This window comes from Neophocaena asiaeorientalis, unplaced genomic scaffold (genome assembly GCF_003031525.2).
Source record: "Neophocaena asiaeorientalis asiaeorientalis breed wild unplaced genomic scaffold, Neophocaena_asiaeorientalis_V1.1 scaffold124, whole genome shotgun sequence".
Taxonomy (NCBI): Eukaryota; Metazoa; Chordata; class Mammalia; order Artiodactyla; family Phocoenidae; genus Neophocaena; species Neophocaena asiaeorientalis.
Window position 1 is genome coordinate 2,605,519 of NW_020174135.1, and position 21,729 is coordinate 2,627,247.

The 21,729-nt window shown below is 51.0% G+C and overlaps 1 protein-coding gene across 1 annotated transcript in view; it reads left to right on the forward strand.

The window, feature by feature from the left end:
• The window catches only part of LOC112406122 (zinc finger protein 516-like), a 48,533-nt gene that overhangs the window by 26,224 nt on the left and 580 nt on the right, over positions 1 to 21,729 (forward strand). Inside the window, exon 2 of the mRNA XM_024754822.1 lies at positions 20,510 to 21,726. Coding sequence (XP_024610590.1) covers positions 20,684 to 21,726 — 1,043 coding nt within the window. The 5' untranslated portion in view covers positions 20,510 to 20,683. The remainder of the gene's footprint in view (positions 1 to 20,509; positions 21,727 to 21,729) is intronic.

The window sequence follows — 21,729 nt, forward strand, 5'->3', positions numbered from 1 at the left end:
GTCCCTGAGAGTCTGACCTCAGGCCCTCCTGGCAGTGAGGGCCTTCATCACCTTTGCCTTGTTTGCCCACTTGCCCCCTATTCCCCGCCATCGTCCCCTCCCCTGGGGCCTGCTTCCCTGCCAGGGCCGCCTTGCCAACTCCGTTCCCCAGATTCGGGGTGCTTACCCTGAAGGTCCCCCGCGCCCTCCGGCTCTGCCGCAGCATCTCCTTCTGTGCGTCTGCGGGAGCCCCTCCTCCATCCCTGCTGCCATGGTCTTGATTTCCCTGGAACCGACCACATGCACGGCCCCGCCTCCGCCCTCCCGCGGGCTGAGCGGCTGAGCACCTGAGCATGCAGGTCACCGGGCGGGGTTCTCTTTCGGGTCCTCCTCACGCTGCCCCGGGCTCGTAGGGTGAAGCCTGTATGAGGGGGAGGGTCTGCGTGTGGACCCGCGTGTGGACGGTGGCCGTCGTGCAGGAGACTGCGTGGTCTGGGCCGGGCGGGGGCCAGCTGCGCCCTGGAGCCGCAGGGCAGGGGTGTCGCCCGGGTGATGTCACTGCCCCTGAGTCAGCCGAGAGGCAGCAGGGCCCCGGCGGGGGCGGGAGGGGGCAGCCACCCACACGTGCACTGTGCCCGTCTTTCAGCAGGACCCTAATAGCAATTAATGTAATCAGTGTCACACATCAAGAATATGGAAGGCGGGCTCCCCTCGTGGCGCAGTGGTTGGGAGTCCGCCTGCCGATGCAGGGGACACGGGTTCGTGCCCCGGTCCGGGAGGATCCCACGTGCCGCGGAGCGGCTGGGCCCGTGAGCCATGGCCGCTGAGCCTGTGCGTCCGGAGCCTGTGCTCCGCGACGGGAGAGGCCACGACAGTGAGAGGCCCGCGTACTGCAAAAAACAACAAACAAAAAGAATATGGAAGGAGCTTGAATTAATATTCGCTCCCAAGGGACCTCGGCAATTTTCAGCAAGGCTTAGACGAGTCACAGGGGACAGGGAAAGTCCGAGAAGCAGCGGTTGGAAGCCCGGGTCTGTTTTGAATCCAAAAAGCCTCTGCGCTTCTAAAGCTTGAATCCAGGGTGCAGTGAGCACAGGAGAGTATAGGCAGAACCGGGTCTCTGCAGTCCTCCCCGCTGCTCAAGCTTGTCATGTGCCACCAGCTGTAGAAGCCTCTCCCTGCCTGGTCCTCCGTGGGCCTTCGCCCTCCCACCCACATCTGTCTTCTCCGTTTCATCTTCTCTGTTCTGCTGTCTTTATTTCCAAGGTGTCCCCTTAAATATCCGAGTGCGGCGCTCCACCCTCTGCCTCTCCCCAGTCAGAGCGAGACCCCCAGCTTCCCTGCCCGCCCAGCCCTTGCCTGGCCACCTCCGTGCTGTGTGACGTTAGCCATGTGCTTGCCTTCTCTGTGCCCTACTTGCCTTATTTGTAAAGTGGGGAGAATGACCATAATTACAGGGGAGATGGAATATGTGCCGAGCTCATGTCTGGCACCTGACAAGCCCTCAAAACACGTTAGCTGTTGTTGTCTGTCCACTGAGTGGCAGCCTCCGTGGGGTGGTGTTCAGGTGCCTGCAGGGAGATCTCGGAAAGAAGCCACAGGGACCCTCATGTTGCTCCGTGGAGGCAGGTCCATCGTGTGGTTGGCTGGACCACACCAGGGGTGCTCGCATCTTCCTTTGTTTGGAGGGACCTGTGTCTTCCGCCTCTCACATGCTGGCCTTTTCTTTACTCTCTCTGTAATTCGTTTCGGTTATTTATTTTTTTCAGATAGACAACATTTCATTTAAATGAGACAGCCTTTGTAAAAGCATATGCTCTCTACTAAAATGTTTTATTTTGATTTTCATGGGTGGTTAAGTGGTTTTCTGCACAGCATGCAAGGCAGTGTAATTTTATTTGAAAATTTGGACTAATTCTAGATTTGCAGAAGGTTGCGACAATAGTTCAGAGCGTCCCATCTCCCCTTCAGCCAGCTTCCCCTGATGCAACACCTTAGACAACATCAGTGCTTTTGTCAGGCCGGCAGGAACCGCGGTGGTGTGTCACTAGGGGCTAACATCCGGGCCCTGTTGGGATTCACGGTTCCGTGAGTGTCCGCCTTCTGCCCCAGCCGGGTTCCCCGCCGCATCTGGTGGTTACTTTTCTCCAGTTGTGATGGTTCCTTGGTCCTCCTTCGTTTCTCCTGGCCTTGGCAGTTTCCAGGAGGACCAGTCCGCTGTCTCGTAGTTTGTGCCTCCGGTTGGGTTTCTCTGATCTCCTCCTCCCCGTTAGAGCTGGGCTGAGGGTTTTGGGAGGAAGGCCACAGGGAGGGGAGGCTTTAACATCACAGCACGTCAGGGGTCAGTCTTTCAAAAATGGACTTACGCTTCACGGTCTTTCCGGCTCTGCTTCGTCTTTTATTGCTTAATGAATCTCCAGATGAGGGTGCAAAGCGCCTGCCGTCAGGGCGCTGGCCCTGAGATTCTCCCCTCTGACTGTGTGTTCAGCCGAATCTGGAACTTTCCTCCCAGGTGCCATGGGGCATCACAGTCTCAGAGCCGTCCTCGATGTGGACTGGCTCCCTTGGCCCAAGGGAAACGGTAAATAGAGTTTTTAAACGGCCTCTTTCTTCTTTGAGTTTCCTTGACTAATGAATCACAGCCAAAGAGTAAACTCTTTTATGTTTCCTCTCCCTGTTCACCTGCTGTGTCCAGGAACAGGGAGTTATCTCTGAACACATGTGACTTTGAGATATTCAGTCAAGGAAAAACTGTCAGAAAAAAGTTCATGCTTAGTTTTAAAAACTCAAACGTCGAAGACAAGTCATCCAGCTGGTGTGAGATAATGAAGAGCCTCTGGGCACCTAGAGAGCCTGGTCCTGGCCGGGGCCTCCGGGAGATCCCCCGATGGTGAGGTAGCAGTGAGTTCACCACCGAGTGCCGTTCATACACCCCGTGCTGCTTCTCTGCATTGCTGGTGCTGCTAAGACGATATCATCCTTTCTCACGGGCCCTGCTGCATCGTCCTGAGGGGCCCAAGATACATCTCAGGTCTTAAAAGATACGTCCACTAAGTAATTTCTTTAAAAGGGGAGAAAGGAAGGGAAACATCTCAACCTCTTCATGAGTGAAACGACCAGGTCTGGGGTACAGGAGCGGTCTTGCAGGCCCCCCATCACCTACCCTGCTGCGGGGCTCTGCACTCCTGGACCCCCGGGACCCTGGTGCCTCCCAGCAGCCCTTCCTGGACGCCAGCCGCTAGCTCGTGGGATGTAGTCTGAGTTCCGGCTCCTGAGCCTGGAGATGCCGACATGTTACGTGATCATGTCAAGAAAGGGAAATTACCAGGAGCTCTTATTTCCAGGGACCCTCGCCTGCCTTTTTTCATTTATAAAATAGTATGTTTTAATTTATGGTTAAGAAGATCGACTTGCATGCACTGCTTGTGGCTCATGCAGCAGAAGTACCTCATTTTAGACGTTAAAAGGTGTCTGCAAGTGCTGTTTTTAAAGCTCGCCGTCAGTTACCTACTGCAGAGGTCTTTTGAATGCGGTGAGGACAGTAGCACGCCCCAGTCAGACTCCCGATCCGATGCTCTACCTCGTCAGCACAGACGAGCAGGGCAGGATGAGGTATGGAGATGCCCTGAGATCCGCGGTCCAGGACAGGCAGCCCCCCGGGTGCGGTGTTTCTGGTGGGGCTCGACCTGCAGGGAAGCACAGTGTTGCCCAGGAAAGCACGTCCTCGGGTCTTTGTCGGTGATGCGTGACAGCCTGCATCGGCGGACAGTCAAGGTTATGAAACGAAAGGCCCTGTGCGTTTGTAGCAGTTTCTTTCTTTCTTAAAGAAAACCAATAGCAAACTTTTCTTAAAAAGGTAATTATTGATACTGTAATACCAACTTTTGATCATTTCAGACTCTGAGAGGCCGGGAGAGTCCTGTCTCTTCCCCAGAGCACCAGCGTTAGATGAGGGGGCTTATTACTTCATTTAACACGTTCAGGGCAAGTCAAATTTGGTTCAATTAGAATCCCTTCCTATTTAATCCGTCGGACTTCTGTTTCGCAGACCTGGGATTGAGGGCAGGCTAAGCGCCGAGTTGTTACTTTGACCTTGGTGTGGGACCGCTTCTCCCGGCTTAGCTAGAAACGTGTGAAAAGGAGTTTGATGGTAAATAGAAAAGCAACCGGGCACGAACACCTGATTGCGAAACCCTTTTATCATCTCCTTTTTATTAGGACCAATTCAAGAGCAAAACTCTTCAAGACGTTTTCCCTGAGAGGCAGCTCTGTAAGCAGATCTGCAGAGCGTGTGAGGACTTTCACTTTTATTATCTGGGAAGGCGTTGCTGAAGGACATTAGTTTGCATATGAGTAAGATTTTTTTTTTTGCCCACATTTGCACAGCTTGCTGCTCCTGGGTCGGTATTTTTGGGCAGAGCGCTTCAGAGATGCAGAGAGCTGACCTTTCCCTGCTGGGAGGAGCCATCTTAGTGCAGAAAGCAATAATGCGATCATTTATAAACTTTGGGGTGTTCCTGTTTCCATCTTTGGTTTTTCTGGGTGGTCTTTAATGAGAGGAGCTGTAGGTCTTTCTCTGCACCCTGTGTGCCCCGACATGCGTGGACTCGTGCCTTTGTGGCTTCGGTGTTTCCACCTAAACAGACATTCTAGACACTTACGTATGTTGAGCCTGCAGTTCCTGATAAGGAGATGTGCGGCGGTGACACTCTTTTTCCTCTTTCTCCAGTAATCGTGTGGATTGTCCTTTGATTAAAGTCATGAAATGGTTTGATTTGAATTTGTACGAAGGAGTCTCTGGGTTTGAAGAACGGAAACCTCAGGTGACGTTCCTCTCCCAGGAGGATCCCACGCCGTGCCTGGCGTGGCGATGGGCAGGCATGGTCTCGTGACTCTGTGTGGCCACGGCAGGCTAACCGGGGAAGCCTGGATGGCGCTGCTATAAGTTTAGAAGCCCGAAGGAAAATACTGAATGTGATTTTAACATGAAAGATATTACGATGCAAAATAGGAAAGGGAGAGCTCATACGGTTTCTTTCTGGATTTGGGGAAAATCACTGGATTTTCGGTGTCAGAGAAGGAGGGAGCAGACGTGGGATTTGCACGTAGAGCCCTTGGGGGCAGGGCGGGAAGAGGTTCCTTCTGGCGTCTGCGTGCCTGGGGTGAGGGTATGGGCCCGGAGCGGGAAGCCGGTGAAAGCACGTGAGCCCCTGAGAAAACTGTGGACCCTTGTAACTCAACACGACGCAGATTCTCTTTTTGAAAGTTTCTTTCCGCGTGGATTTTCCGTAAGTGCTTGTGACATCAGGAATCAGAGCTACAAGGGATAATTCGCTAAATGATCTATGATTATGAAGCATCTGGAGAATGCGGTCCTGCACACGTGGAGAAGTGCAGGGTGCACACGTGCTGGGTGAAACTGACCCAACATCAGTGGGTATCCTTTCAAACAAATAGCTGTGCTGAACATCGGGACTTGAAGGTGAGTGAGAGGTTTACCTCCTCAGAAGAAAAGTGAGATTTCCTGTTTGTTTCCTAGCGGAGCCGTGTTTTCAGAGCGTGACACGGGGAGGAATTATCCTGATTGATTGCAGGACAGGATGAGCGTGTTCTTAGGAAAGGAGCCTCCTTGTGTGAAAACAAAACAAAACAGAACACGTTGCTGATTCTTCTGTACATCACCCCTTAAAGACGGCGTCATGGTCTTATTCTCGGTTCTAATTTTGAAGGGTCTCCTGTCACGTACTTAGCGTATTTAGTATCGTTTCCCTTGAGAGACTGAAGAACTTGGTTTGAGAAAACTCCCATTAACTGAGAAAGCAGTTAGGGTTTGCTTCTCTAAAATGTAGGCAGGTTCAGTTTAAGGAGAAAAAGCTTAAGTGTTTACAAATCCTGCAGCTCCTTACTGAGAACTTCCCAAGGAGAAAGTTCTAACATACAAGGAACTTATGCAGATTTTTTCTTGGCCCCGCCCCTCCGATGGTGTAATATGCACTTACCTATGAATTCTCAAAAATAAGCATCTTTTCTTGCGTGTGTGGCATCTTGCCGGCAGGTCTCCGTAACCTTCCCGTGAGCCCTGCCGGCTTAATTCAGCGGAAGGACAAGTCTAAGGCCCGAGTGTGGTGGCTTTACCTCCCCGTGGCCTTTGCAGCCCCTGTAACTGGGCACCCTTAGTGCAGTAAACCCGCTTTGGAAAAAAATAAAAGGCAAAACTCAGAGTAAACGTAAAGCAAACCGAAAGCAGTTTTATGGTGTACATCTGTACGAATCACTTGCTCATATGATTTTAAGTGTAGAGCTGAGAAGCCAGCAGTACCGTAGACTCAGAAGTCACAGCCCACGACTTCACTGGTGGCGCAGTGGTCAAGAATCCGCCTGCCAATGCAGGGGACACGGGTTTGAGCCCTGGTCCAGGAAGACCCCACATGCCACGGAACAGCTAAGCCCGTGCGCCACAACTACTGAGCCCTCGTGCCTAGAGCCCGTGCTCTGCAACAAGAGAAGCCACCGCACTGAGAAGCCGGCACACCGCAACGAAGAGTAGTCCCCACTCGCCGCAACTAGAGAAAAGCCCGCGCAGAGGCAACGAAGACCCAACGCGGCCAAATAAATAAATAAATAAAAATTAAACAAAAAAGAAGTCACAGCCTGTATCCACCCCCCAGTGAGTCAGTGAGTGGTGACCGCATGGGGGTGTGTAACTAGGGTATAACTAACTGGTCCATGGTTCTGAGGGTCCCAGTGAAGATGCTTGCACATCCCGGGGCACCCCTGGCTGACGTCACGATATGCCTCTGTGTGTCTGAGGGCCTCGAGGCCCCGGGCTGGTCCCTCGTTCAGGGGAGCGGTGGTGCCTGGGGCGGCAGCTGAGGAACCTGGCAGTTTACGTGACTCGCCACCGGACATCTAATCGTCCTTCGATTTTGCAGCTGACCAGCTTGCACTCGGCTATTTATGGATAGAAAGAGGCTCGAGCTTTGGGCCTGTAGTTGAACGAGACCCCAAATGTGTTTTGTTCCTCTTGCCTATGAGTCCCACGCGATGGTCCAGACCTGGCTTTGGAGCGTGGTCCCTGAAATGGTACAGCTGCTCGTCGCGGGTCCAGAAGTGGGGAAGGGTGTTTTTTTTTTTTTTTTTTGCGGTACGTGGGCCTCTCACCGTTGTGGCCTCTCCCGTGGCGGAGCACAGGCTCCGGACGCGCAGGCTCAGCGGCCATGGCTCACGGGCCCAGCCGCTCCGCGGCATGTGGGATCTTCCCGGACCGGGGCACGAACCCATGTCCCCTGCATCAGCAGGCGGATTCTCAACCACTGCGCCACCAGGGAAGCCCCTGGCGGAAGGGTTTTGCTAGTTGGAGGCTGGCGAGGCTGGCTCAGAGCGGGAGTTAAGGGAGTCGTGCTGTTGGCTGTGAGCCCGCTCCGGAGGGGAGGGGAGCCAGAGCATCTTCCTCCAGGAACGAGGGCCTGTGACGGCATCTCAGGTCACTGGGACCTGCGTCCTCCTCGAGTGAGGCAGGAGCGGACTGCAGTGACCCGCGTGCCCGGTCTCTGGTCAGGAGACGGGAGGTCAGGGCGGCCTGTGATCATCAGCCGTATTTGTCTGGTAACATGATAGAAGCTCAGACGACTGAGCTGGAAACGCGTACTTTAGAGCAATTGCATTTTGTTTCGTTTCATGTGAATTCTGTGGGCAGGCCATGCATGTCCCGCTGTTTTCTCCCCCAGGTCTGTGCTCACGGGACACCTGTGTGTAGTCATGTGGGCCTGTTGTGCGACAGACTTGTGTTGACCTGTGTGCTGGGTAAACGACACGAAGTTTATGGGTAACTGTCTCTCTCACCAAACAGGTGTTGGCAGGGTTTGTGTCGGTGAACTCTAGGGCCTGAGTAATTGTCCCTAACCTGGATGTCACAGCCCCTGAGAACACGAGAGCCGCTGCCCTGGCTTTTGGGTCACCTGCCTTCACACTGCCACCTGTGCCCACGCGGCCCCTCATCTTGTCTGTTGCTGCAATGCCTGCAGGGCTGCTCACAGCACCTGGTGGAACGGGGCAAGAAGGGCTTCTGGGGTTGGATGTGCAGCAGCCCATGGAGGTGGGGGAGTGAAGGGAGGGAGGGGGCGCCGGTGTGATGGAGCGGGCACCCCCAGCACCCTCCAGTACGGCCCTGGTTCCGGGCCGGAACCAGACGGATGATCCAGCTGTGGTCGCCAAAACGGGGTCCTGGTCTCTGGGTTCCTGGAAAATGTGCCCACTGTTCCCTCTCCATTCACCGCAGGCCCGCCCTGTGCTCATAAAGCGCGACACTTCCCAAATAATCCAGGCTGGGCTGCCGGTGGAGAAATTCGATTTCAAGTTCGATATCTTTTCTCTCCAGGGATGGAGGGGGCAGGAGCTAGGAGCTTTGGAATTCAAAAATGTGCCTGGTTTTATTTTATATTTACTGTTTCCAAAAGCTGTTGCTGGGTAAGATGCTGTGGCTTAGAAAAAGCCCGTCCTCTTTTCTTGCAAGATCATTTAGGATCACTTCAGGTGCAGAATTTTCCTAACTTTAGTAGCTGAATCACACAATAGTGTTATTATGGGGACTGAAAGTGGAATTTTGCTTGTTTATTCTTTTATCCTTGCAAGGAAAGTATAGATAGTCTTTTATCTTCAGAAATTAGAACTTGCAGTGATGTGTCATTAACTGTGCTTGAAAATATATTTTTAGACAAGCAAGGCAGAATAAATCCTACAGCCATGTGATATCACGTTCTTGTCAAGAATTGCTCTTGGTAAACATTCTCTGATAGATCACTCTCCTTAAGAGGCTGAACTACCCAGCTGCTTTCAAAGGCGCTGCCTGGGTTAGTGATAAACCAGGTCATGTTACAGTCGTTACTGCTCGTCAGGGATCTGGAAAATTTAAACTGATTATGGTGTATGCGCTTTATCTAGTAAAGCATTTGGGGAAGAATTTGTCCTTTTATAATTTTGATCCTCTTACAGTATTGATTGGTGTTGGTACAACGGCAAACAAAGTCTTAAATAACTCCTTGCATGATATACCTTTCTGCTGTCCTACCAAAATGGATTCAATTCAATCAATCCCTGAATTCTTACAGGAAATGTTTGGGAAGCTGTTGCTTAGAATTTATTAAAATTGATGCTTGAAGTATTTATCTGCTGTGTCCTCTTCATGAAGGGATTTTTGGGGCCTGAGTTCTCTGCTAAACAGAACCACCTTGGAGGGTAATGTTTAACAGAATGGTTTATGGTTTACTGCACATAATTATCTCCTTCTGTATTCTTGGACACAATTCTTTCTTTTACTTGGTGGTGGGGACTTCTAGGTGCTTTCACAAAAAGCACAGAAGAAAGAGATATATTTAATAGGTGTTAATTGCGATCTGTTTTCTTACACTGGGAGAGAAATGTTGGTTTTAGGTAAGAGGCTGGAAAAACAGGTCGGTGTACGCATGCTGGAGGTGAATATTGCCCTTTGCTGTTGATTTACATGAAATAAAATACAGCTTATTTCTAGAAACAGATTTCAGTTAAAATATATTTACCATCAGCTAATACACATTTCAAGGAAGTGTTCCATAGGAAATGCAATGCAGTGTTTCTGCCCATGACTGTTTTGTTTTCACTGCTGGTAATTTCTAAACAACCAAAAAAATTAAAAACAATTTAAATGGGACCCCGGATTGGTGGCAGATTCTACACGTTTGAGGTTAGGCTGAGTAAAAACCTATAAGCCACTTTCAAACGGGATTTCTCCCTGCCGTTTATCTAAGGCCTTCTGGTGTTCCATGTTTGTTTTAAAAAAGAAATTGATGAGTCTTCATTTTCTCTGGTGTTCCCTGAGTTTTCAGTGTTTCTGAATTAGTGGAAACGTTGGCTTTCATCATCTTGGTGCAGGATGGAAAAAGAGTGAAAGTAAAAACTTGTGCTTTTGTGGTTCCCGTACTGAATAGCAAGTGATTTTCTTCTAGTTTTGTAAAGCCCCCTTGGTGACGACAGATTTCATGGAGCCGCCCAGTTTGGGGGAGATGCAGTTCTGAGCTTCTGGAAATGCGGCTCTTAATGGAAATGTTGACAAGATCATTAACTACGCCGGCAGTGCTGGCCCCTCCAGGAAGCTGGATTTACTGCCAGATCTCAGCTCTTTGTGGTGGACCCGGGGCTCCAGCAGGACACCTATCTACAGAAAATTACAGAGCAAGCCCCTGTTCCTGTGATTTTTCTTTTTTTCAGAGCAAGCCCCTGCTCCTGTGACTTTTTTTCCCAGCTTTGTGAAGTTTCCTTTTGTAAGGACAAATAGATTGATACGGCCACTACTTAATATGAGACTTAGGAACTAGTAAATAACAAGTATCAGTAATGTATTCATTTTGGAGAGCAGGAGAAAATGCAAGTAAAGAGATGCTTCTTTTCTTTTGAGATTAAACAAAATCCATTGCCTTTATTTTCACGTGGATGCCTCTTCATTAAGTCTCCATAACCATTTTGGATTTTCCAGGATATGGAATCGCACGCTCCCCCGTTTATTCTTGGCCTTTTCTGAATGTGATCAAGAATTCTATTTGTGTATTCATCTGCTTTCGTTGTTCCCCTGTAAGGTCGGATTTGACTACGCGTTTTTGTATTTTAGTAAGGACGTGTGGGCAGCTTATATATTAATGTTGATTTATATTTTCTTTAGCAAGTATCTCGGTATACTGCCCAGTGAATACATACGGGTTACTATTTATACCATGAGGAAATGTTCTTCTCTCTGGAGCTGAAGATGGCCTCTCTCTCTGCTCGACCAGGAATTTACTGGGTTTTTGACAAATTGTGGTAAACAACTTCATCAAAGGTAACCAACTTGTGGAATAACGGTTAGGTCCTCTCTGCATTTCTGCTATATATGGAGCAATGATTCCAAAGCTGTGGTCTGAGGTGCAGAATGGAAGCGAGTCTTGCTTTTAAAGGATCGCGGAGTTTGCGCAATAAACCCTCATTATGGACGGTTAGTTACATTTGGGGACTCGTGTTGGCACTCGCATTGATTTATTTGGGGGGCTAAATAATTGAAAGGAAACCTTTGTTTCGGAAGATGGACCTTTGTCACCCCTGTGTCCGTGCTTTGTTCACATCACCTTGTGTCCTGAACGAAGCGTTTTTGAGGTTTACCTTTGAAACGAGTGCTTCTGGCAGAAAAGTCCAAGCACACTGTTCTCCGGCTGCTTGGAAACAGGTCTGCCGGGTCCACTTGAGCTTCCCCCATACTCTGGGACAGCGGGTTTGTGTCCTTCTGCCCAAGTGAGGGAGGCGGGGCGGACTCCCCTGTGAACGTTGCGATTCTGGTCGCTCGCGTTCGTTTCTCCTTATGAGATGGAAACGGGGTCTGCTCTATAATGGATTATTGATTGGCTCTGCCATCAGCGCCCTGGCTCTCCAGGCAGTGAATGCACCACTTCATGGGGCGGCTCGGACCCCGTCTGGGGACTATAAGCCTGGGACTGTTAATCTGGGGCAGATTGGCGAGTGGGGAGAGGAACTCCTCATTGTTGTGGAATTTCTCCCCATTTGTTCACAGAATGGGCTTTTTGTCTCCGCAGTAGATAAGCTTGTGCAGGATGTTAATGGTGCATTTTAATTCATGGCTCATAAGACCACAGTGTCACTGGGAAGGCCCATTGCATTGTCTGCTGGAGGACAAGAGGGCAGTATGTGAAACTGACGGCAGCACCCACGCCCCGCAGCTTCACTGCCTCACGGCCGCCCTCAGGAGGTCAGTTTTTAAATTTTATGACCTGCCTTCTGGGGCCAGAATATCCTGTAAATATCTTGAGCCTTCTGCCTGCCCTGAGCTGTTTTCTTTGTAAGGGCGTCTTCCCCACAGCACCGATTCCCCACATTTCCCGAATTCTCCTGTTTCCCCCCCTCCCACCCGGGACAGTACCCCACCCTGTGGGCTCAGCCCCCATCCCTCTGACTCCCGGAAGCACCCCTCTCCCCCAGTGACCAAGGGAGAGAGAAGGAGAGAGACCACAGGGCGTCAGGGAAGCCAAACTATCTCTTAGTATCGTGACGTGGTTAATTAATGAACTAGAATTGAAGAGACATATTTGACAAACAGCACGCGCATCAGGCTTTGCTTCTGTCGACAGAAGGGCCGCAGACGCAGTGTGGGAAACGCCCCTTCCAGCTTTCCTGCAGCCCCTCGTGCCCCCCTGAGGTCTGCAGTCTGATCTGGGTGCCTTTAAAGAAACTTGCACTTGTTTTGTTATGCAGATTACTCTAAATATTAGAGGTTATTTCAAAAAAAAAATCAGCCTTCTGATTCCTTTTCCAGGATATGACTTCGACAGAACTGAATTCGATGGTTTTGAGGGAATCAGTACAAAACCGATTGGCTTTTGCTTTGTGTTGGTTTACTCTACAGAGCAGAAAATGGCAAGATTTCCTGTAGAGTCAGAGCGATGCTTACTGTGTAGAAATACAGGATGTTCTACCTTTTCCCCCTGACAACGCCACATTTAGTTGGTCAGAAAATGATTGTTTAAACTGGGGAAGATAAACCCCGGCAGCCTTACTGGATTTTTGCCCTGGGACGCGATGGGAGGATCTTCCCGAGCACCCACGTCCTCGTGGCTGCTTGATTTTGGCTGCGACGGCTGACTTTGCACCGTCTGCACCAAGGCTGGGCCCCATGGAGCTCTGGGGAGATCCCTTGAATGTCTCGGGGCAAGCCTCTGAAACACCAGCAAGCAACCTCTTAAAATACTGCTTTCATGCGGACCGGTTCATATTATTCAGATGATTTTTCTTTCTTTGACTTTCAAATACTAGAATTTAACAAAAGGTAATTTTCCCAAAGTGCATTCCTTAGAGACTTCTGAGCTTCCTGGGGGGCCTGGAGAGGGGGAGGGGAGGGGAGGGATGGGGATGGGGGAGGGCCCATCGGGCTGCCCCAGAGCAGCTCTGCTTCCCATCGTGCTACTTACAGGAGTTGCAAGTGGGAGTTATTTTTTAACTTCTTCTGTGAAAAACATTCCAAACCCATAAAAATGGAAAGAGTAACTAATGAACGTCTATACACCCACCATCTAGCCCTAGCCGTTGTTAGCATTATATCTGCCTTCTCCTCTCTTTTGTAAACCACCTCTAAAATATTTCATTACACATCTCCAAAAACTAAGAAAGTCTCCTGTGTTACAGACCTAACGAAAGTAATAGTAATTCTCAAATACGGTCTAATACCCAGTCTACGTTAAAGTTGACTTTGTGTGGAGTCTTGAGCTGGGACAGGTTTGAACTTGTGTGCGGTGGATGATGGTAGCTGTTCGTGGAAGACTTTGTAATTGTATTAAACAACTTCTGTGGCGAACCTGTCAGGGCCCAGTGAATACATACGGGTTACTCTTTAGCCATTTCTAACATAGCTTCCTAAACTCTTATTGCCTCCTTTTGAATTTATTAAACCAAACAGTGTCACTGCGAGTGACTCGGTATCTTTGGGTACTGCACTGACAGCTCATTCATTTATTTAGCAACTATTAATTTATAATAATACCTACCATATATTGGCCATTTGCTGCGTGCTCAACATTGCACCTTGCGTGCATTACTTTAAATCTCACAAAAATACTGTAATATAGTTCTCATTACCATCAGTTACATTTTATTTTTTTAAATTTATTATTATTTTTTGCGGTACGCGGGCCTCTCACTGTCGTGGCCTCTCCCGTTGCGGAGCACAGGCTCCGGACGCGCAGGCTCAGCGGCCATGGCTCACGGGTCCAGCCGCTCCGCGGCACGTGGGATCCTCCCGGACCGGGGCACGAACCCGTGTCCCCTGCATCGGCAGGCGGACTCTCAAACACTGCGCCACCAGGGAGGCCCCGTCATTTACATTTTTAAAATGAAGAAATGGACTGGGAAACTGAGAGGTTGAGACACTTGCTCCCAGTCACACAGCTGATCCCAGGGAGTGGCAGAACCGAGTTTGGATCTCGGGTAGCCTGACCTCGGAGCTCACGGTCTGGACCACCTCTCATGGTGCCGCTCCCTGCTTGGCCCTGCGCTGGTGTCAGGACTCAGTGGTACGTGGTGGGTCTGCCTTCACAGTTAGGATGCCTCACACACGAGTGACCAGTTAAAGAAGCGGTAATAGAAGCATGTCCAGGCATGAGCTGGGATAGGACCTAGGCTGGGGCGTGGGGACTGTGCCTGACCCGGCCACAGGGCGAAGGGGGTCAGGAAGGGTCTCTTAGAAAGACCACACCTGAGAAGGTGGACGGCGGGTGGGACCTGCATACCTGAGGGTTCCAAGGTGGGAGTGAACGCACATCCAGCTGGGGTGCGGGGCAGGTGCACAGCCATTGGCTGGGGGCCCAGGGACCCCAGCAGTACAGGGGTTCAGGGCCTTAGAAGCCCCCTCGGGGGAGTTCGGGCCTCATCTTCAGGGTGTGCAAAGCGTCTGAAGGGTTGAAGCCTCAAAGAGGTCACCCAGCTCTGCATTTGGGAGGATGATCTTGGTCTGAGATGAAGGGGAGCGTGTGGATTCAAGTGTGAATTGGAGGTCCAGCCCACAGGATGATGGGGTTACCCCTGGGTGTGGGGGAGAGGGCTGGGGGTTGCTCTAAAGGCTAGTTGGGCCCACACCCACCTAGGTTTCCCTGGGGAGACCCGGCCACCCTTGGCCAGGGCAGGTCATCGCTTCCCTCCTTGCTCTGCTGCTGTCCTCTGTGTGGTTACGTGTTTCTTTCTGACGCCTGGGTCCCTCGAAGCCAAGCCTGTTGCTTAGTTATCCGAGCCCTTAGGCCTCATGAGTGGCCTGGCGCCCAGTTGCTCTCAGAGATTGTGATGAAACCCTCGTTAACTCGCCCGGCGACCGTGCCCTGGGGCTTCCACCGTGGGAGCTCTCACGGGAGGGCGTGCGGGACTGTGGTCCCACGTGGGTTCTTACAGATCTGACAGCTTCATCACAGGGCTTTTCCTTCTGGTGTGTGTCCTGGATCCCAGCCCTGCAGGGCTTGTTCTGAAAGGAGTTACTGTCGGCAGGTGGGGTTAACCGGGTCCTTGGAGCTGTTTCACAAGGTCACCAGGGATGCTGCAGGAAGTGACTTTTCTGCCTTCTGTTAGGTCCAAGACTCAGTTCCCAGGGTCCTCACTTACAGAAGTGATTTATTTGTTGAAACCTTTACCCACAGATTAAATGTATCCCAAATCCAGTGAGTGTAAGTCTTGAGAAAGTCAACTTTTTTCATTTGTGCTGTGCAGGCATGAAAACAAAGAATCAAAAAGAAAGAATCTCTCTAAGGTATGGCAGTGCCCTTACATACATGCATTTAGACCTGGTGCTTTATTTATTTATGCCCTCACATGTTGATGTCTTAAAGTTTAGCTACATATTTTATTTTCAAAAAGTTTATATTTTGCCCTCTCTTAAACTCCTCCCCCATCTCCATGATAATGCATTTTATGTTATGAATGCAGATTTATATTTTCTGTAATAAACATTTTACTTTTTCCTGTTGTTATCATTGTTTTCATAAAATGATATAGGCAATATATATAAATATTTATGTAATATGAAATTACCTAAATTTTTCAAAAAGAAACTTACTTCCAAAATTATGGAAGGCATTTTACAAAAGTAGCTTCAAACTGTTCGTCACATCCCTATGAGACACACACACACACACACACACACACACACAGAGGGAGAGATGCATTGGAAATCTATTTTAAAACCTTAATCAGCAAGCCATTTTTATGCCTAAACAATTAAATTACAGGCTTGTCTGGCAAGTTCCCAATTACAGCCTTGGAAAAAGTTTGTAATATAATAACTACAAAACTGTGGTTCATTATGGGCAAGATATGATTCAAATGGGGCTGTGCTCTATGTGTGTATATACATGGGTCGTATGCCAGCTGAAACACACGTGTGGATTTTCTCTCCCCTCTACTTCCTAATATTTGTGTTGCCAGAAGACTTTCTTTAACCGCTCTGGTCTGAGTAAAAAGCTAGCATTTACTTACACGTTTTTTTTTTTTTTTTTTTGCGGTACGCGGGCCTCTCACTGTTGTGGCCTCTCCCGTTGCGGAGCACAGGCTCCGGACGCGCAGGCTCAGCGGCCATGGCTCACGGGCCCAGCCGCTCCGCGGCATGCGGGATCCTCCCGGACCGGGGCACGAACCCGCGTCCCCCGCATCGGCAGGCGGACTCTCAACCACTGCGTCACCAGGGAAGCCCCTACTTACACGTTTTGTAAGGCTAGTTATCTTTAGGTTAACGTGTTTCAGGAAAAGTTGGAACACCAAGTCGCACTCGATGTGCGTTTGCCTGTGAGAATAAAGTAGGGACAGCTCGGTACCGGAATGTATTTGGCTGAAACCACGTAGTGTGACACTTTATCACGGGGCAGTGTTTGGATGACCACCTCTCACCACCAGAGACCCCAATCAATGTTGACAAACCGTCTGAGACCCTCCTGGCTCACAGAGGCTGGTGGGCTTTTTTTTTTTTTTTTTAAAGGATATCAGAGTCAGTGCTGTGGGTTATGGGGCCAATAAGGTTCCCCTAAGTCTTCTAACTGGGGCGGCTGCCCTGCCGCATTTTCACATTGGAAGTTCTGAGGACACCATTCTTGTTCTTTCGGGGAAAAGAATTTTTGTCTGCAGCTGAGAAGAATGATCACGAAGATCTGTTGATTTGGCCACCGACTAAGGAAAGCCAGTTGTGGGGAATTCCTTTTTGACTGTTTCTCTAAAGGTTTGCGAGAAACTTTGCCAGTCGGCTGTGGGCTTCAGGGAGGGGGCCACTTAGTGGCCTCTTTCAAGTGGAGCCAGTTTTGTTGATGTTATGATTTCCTTAAGATAATGGTGTTTTGAGTTTAAGTGGTCATTACCCTTATGGTATGTTTCCATTTTCCCCCTCCAAATATTTTTAAGTTCTTTAAAAAGACATCTCCTGTCATTCTCACAGAGATTGACAGCAGGGCTCAGTGTTGAAAGATGGGAGTGGGCAGAGAAGTGGGAAGAAAAAGAGAAAGAAGAGCTGGTTGTGCTCGTTCATGGGCACCCTGAAGGCCCTTGCTTGAGAATTTTCCTGTAAGTTGCAGGGCTCTGCTGCCTTTGCGGACTTTTAAGCAAGTTTTGCAGGAAGCCCGAATAAGAAATGAAAAGTATATTCTCTAGTGTTTGGGTTTCTTGAGGGGAAGTGCCTAGGCTTTGGCTGGGGGTTTGGGGGTGTTGGGGAATCAGAAATTTTACACATCAAGGCTGTCATGAGGATATGGGATGTGGATTTCTCTGGTAGCAAAGATGGCAGCGCTAAGCCTTTTTAAATGTGCAGAAGAGACTGAGGTCCCCCATGGGAAGAAGGGGGGCTGTGCTCACATCTGATCCTCTTTGCACTTTGCTCTGGGCTCGTCCAGCCAGGATGCTACCTGGTAGTAGAAGCGAGGCCCCGTTGGGCAGGTGTTTTATTGTCCGTGGACTGTTCGCTCTGCACTGTGACTGGGGGTCTGAATGGCACTTGGAGGAGGTGCCTTGCAAGGGGTTTTGGTGTCACACGGCTTCCTCATGTCCTTTCCTGACTCTCGGCACCTGACAGGTGAGGGCACGCCTGGGTGTGAAGGACACCTTCTGAAATTCACACGCTGGCAAAAGGGGGACGGGACTCCCGGGCTGGGCTCTGCGCCACACCTGGACGGCACGGAGGTGGGGTCTCTGTGCGGATCCCCAGCGCAGCTTCTTGGCTTCCAGAGCCCTTAACTTTCTACGGCTCCCAGCAGTATACCACATGGCAGGGAGAGTAGCAGAGAAGGAAGGGAAACCCACACAGAGTGCCGTTTTGGTGATTTGAACAACTCTTCTCACTTGACAATTTCATTTCCAGGAGCAATTTGTAGGTTGCCTTTTATGAACCTTAGCTAGCTGAGCATTCATGCTCCGGGAATCTTGTCTTCCTGGTGGGGTTTCGGATGTTTAATTCCCGTGAACTGGAGAAGTTCTGACATTTAACATCCTTTATGAACCAACTTGGTGGTCCAGTGAAGTCTGTCACATTACTTAAGAGACACCAACTTATGGTGTTGTAGTTGTTTTTTCCTCTGTAAATGTATTCTAGACGGTTCTTTAAACTCGGAAGATTTTTGTACCCAGATGAGGTCAATAAGTTAAATGTAAATAGTATGTTTCATTTATATTTTTATATATTATATCAACTTCAACATTTGGGGGACTGAAATAAGCCCTGGGATGGCAGGGGATGCATGCAAATCATTTGTCTTATAAAGTCATCATGAATAATATGCAGGCGTCTAAGACCAAAACAGCTTGAGAAAACAAATTAGCTTAAATTGTCATGAAGAAGTCTTCTTATTTACCGCATTTGTTTATCCAAGTTTAGGGGAGATTTTGTTTATTTATTTTATTGGGAGTTTCCGGTCTCACTTCTCTCTCCCTCTCTCCTGGGGTGTGGGAGTGGCTCTGTACCGTCAGTGTAAAGAGTAAGGAATATCTGTGAGCAGCTGTGCTTCCTGCTGCTTTCCAGAGTTTGTTGCTTAGACTGAGTTGGTTTCTTTAGGTGCCTGGGAAACTCGCTAGCATGAGGCTTTCTGGAAAGAAGTTTGAGAATACATCATCTAAATGAGATTTCTGCCTCTGGCGTGGGTCTCCGGGGGGAGGCATTTGGAGAACAGGAGTTGTGTTGTTTTTTCAGAAGGCGTCTGTCCCTCGTGGTGAGTGGAGGAATAGAGTGTCATCTTTTGGAACCCCTGGGGATGTTTGGGTGACACCCTCCTGCCCCCTGCCTTCCACCGTCAGCATTCTTCTCTGAGTCCACTCCGGGGAAAACATGGCAGGTCGGACCACCCAGAGCAAACACCGCGTTGCTGCCTGGCCTCCTCTCTGAACAAACGATGTGCGTTGTACACTGTCTGCTCGACAGCCAGAAACACTTAGCTTCTTCACATTTTGTTGCTTTTCAAACATCAGTTCTTAGTGTGCATGAGGTTGAAACTTTGTAAAAAATGTGGCTTCCTTTCTACATGTTACAGCTTTTTGAAAAAAGAACATCTGTCCATCTGGGTGCCTCTCTGTGCAAGTCTGGAGCCCCCAGGAGGGAGACCCTCAGAATCATTAACTCAGTTACTTCTGTTTAGAGATAAGAAGGATAAACAGACTGGGCCCCAGGGGCCTGTGTGCGCGGCTGTTCTCCCCAATGCCCCACCCCTGCTTGCTTTTTTTAAAAACAATTTTTCACTGAAGTGTAGTTGAATTACAGTGTTGTGTTAATCACTGCTGTACAGCAAAGTGACTCAGTTATACATAAATATACCCATCAAAATACAGTCCAGAAAGACACTTTACCTCTCACATCCCTTCTGGACTGTTTTCCTTATTCTCCGTATCGCTGAGTCAGATGGAAATTCCTGAGATAGCTGCTTGTCAGTGTGTACTGTCTTGGGCCTGTTTGGCAGTCTACAGGCATCTGGGCTGGCTTCCCTGCAGCCCAGATCGTGGCCCTACCCGTGCCCGGCACAGCGCTGGGCAACCCCGTCCACTTCCCCTTCGCCTGTGCACAGGTGAGGGAGGCGCCCGGGCGTCTGGAGGAGCAGCCCCGGCCCCTCATTCTCCAGGGGGTGGATAAGCATGAGAGCGACAGTGACCCCACAGTGTGACCCCTGCTCCTGCTCGGCTCAGACCCCGCCTCCCATGTGAGGACCTGCCGGGGTCGGGAGGGTGTCTGCACTGGGGTGGGACTCGGCCCTGCGGCCAGTGCAGGAGAGAAGGGACAGGACCAGGTCGGGAAGGGCACGGTGAGGCCAGCCGAGGGGTTTGGGCTTTATCTAAGAGGCAGCGAAGACCGAATGTTGCGGTGGCAACGGCCTGGTGGTCACACACACCCCTGGGAGTGGTGTCCGTCGGGGCGGCCGGCGTGGGCCGCCAGGTGCTGGAGCAGCAGCTTCAGGCCCAGATCTGGAAGGACCTCAGGGTTCTGCTCTTGTCCTTCGTTGCCTCTCTTTCACTAAATCATCTGTGCTTCACCAAGATACAAAGATGCATTTGTAAAGAGCCTTTTCCGGCTGTGAACGCCCTCCTCGCAGCTCACGTGTCCTGCACGTGCCCCCGCGTTTTGCCATCCTCCGCCTGGCCTGGGTCTCTGTCCTTCATTCTCAGACGCGCTCCTGTCCCGTCGCCCGTGTTCCGCACACTCCCACGAACTCTCTCACCACAGTCTTTCCTTAAACACTGGATATCTTTGATAAATTATTCTAGTGTGCAGTCACTTACAATGATTTATTTTAATGATTTAGCACACAATTATTATCAGTCATCAATTGTTTAATTACTGATTTTTTAAAGGGAAGCAGCTGCTCGTACGTCTGTTTGAACTTTCGTGGGTGCTTCCTTCCTTTGATTTGGACGGGATTGGTTTTCTGAAGGAGGAGCGTGCAGATCGCGGTCCGAGGATGTTACCGGGCCCCTGTTTATGCGGGGAAACCTGGTTCCTAAGATCTCCGTGTCTTTTCTGTTCCAGGTGCTTGCTGCCCTCTGCCATGCTCTCCAGGTAAGACATGCCCCTCCGCGGGGCAGGCGGACTTCTGCAGCCGGCAAGCGGGAGGCTCGCCTGAACATGGAGAGATAAGACGCAGGCCCACGTGACCGAGCGCCGTGCCCCGCCCCCCCGGCCGGGCGAGCCCTCGTCGTCGAGATGGACCGCCCCCGAGAGGCCGAGAGGGAGCTGAGAAGCGGCCCCAGCCCACCCAGGGCCAGCAGGAGCCCCGAGGCGGACGGCGACAAGGCGCTGAGCCACAGCTGCTGCATCTGCGGCAAGAGCTTCCCCTTCCAGAGCTCCTTGTCCCAGCACATGCGCAAGCACACAGGCGAGAAGCCCTACAAGTGTCCCTACTGCGACCACCGGGCTTCCCAGAAGGGCAACCTGAAGATCCACATCCGCGGCCACCGCACGGGGACTCTGATCCAGGGCCACGAGCCCGAGGCGGGCGAGACGCGCGTGTCCGAGGGCCTGGATGGCTGCGCCAGCCCCACGAAGAGCACCTCGGCCTGCAACAGGATCCTGAACGGCGCCACCCAGGTGGACAGCGGCAAGATCCTGCTGAGGAGCAGCAAGAAGGAGGCAGAGGGGGCCGCGTGCGGGGCGGAGGAGGCCAAGGCGGCGGGGGCGGGTCAGTGCGCCTTCTGCAAGAGCAAGTTCGAGCGCAGGAAGGACCTGGAGCAGCACGTGCACCAGGCGCACAAGCCCTTCAAGTGCCGGCTGTGCAGCTACGTGACCCTGCGGGAGGAGTCCCTGCTCAGCCACATTGAGAAGGACCACATCACGGCCCAGGGGCCCCGCGGCGACGCCTTCGCAGAGAACGGCAAGCCTGAGCTGCCCCCCGGCGAGTTCCCCTGCGAGGTGTGCGGCCAGGCCTTCAGCCAGACCTGGTTCCTGAAGGCACACATGAAGAAGCACAGGGGCTCCTTCGACCACGGCTGCCACATCTGCGGCCGGAGATTCAAGGAGCCGTGGTTCCTGAAAAACCACATGAAGGCGCACGGCCCGAAGGCGGGAAGCAAGAACAGGCCCCGCGGCGAGCTGGACCCCATCGCCACCATCAACAACGTGGTCCAGGAGGAGGGGATTGTGGCCGGCCTGAGCCTCTACGAAGTCTGCACCAAGTGCGGGAACCTGTTTACGAACCTGGACAGCTTGAACGCGCACAACGCCATCCACCGCCGGGTGGAGGCCGGCCGGCC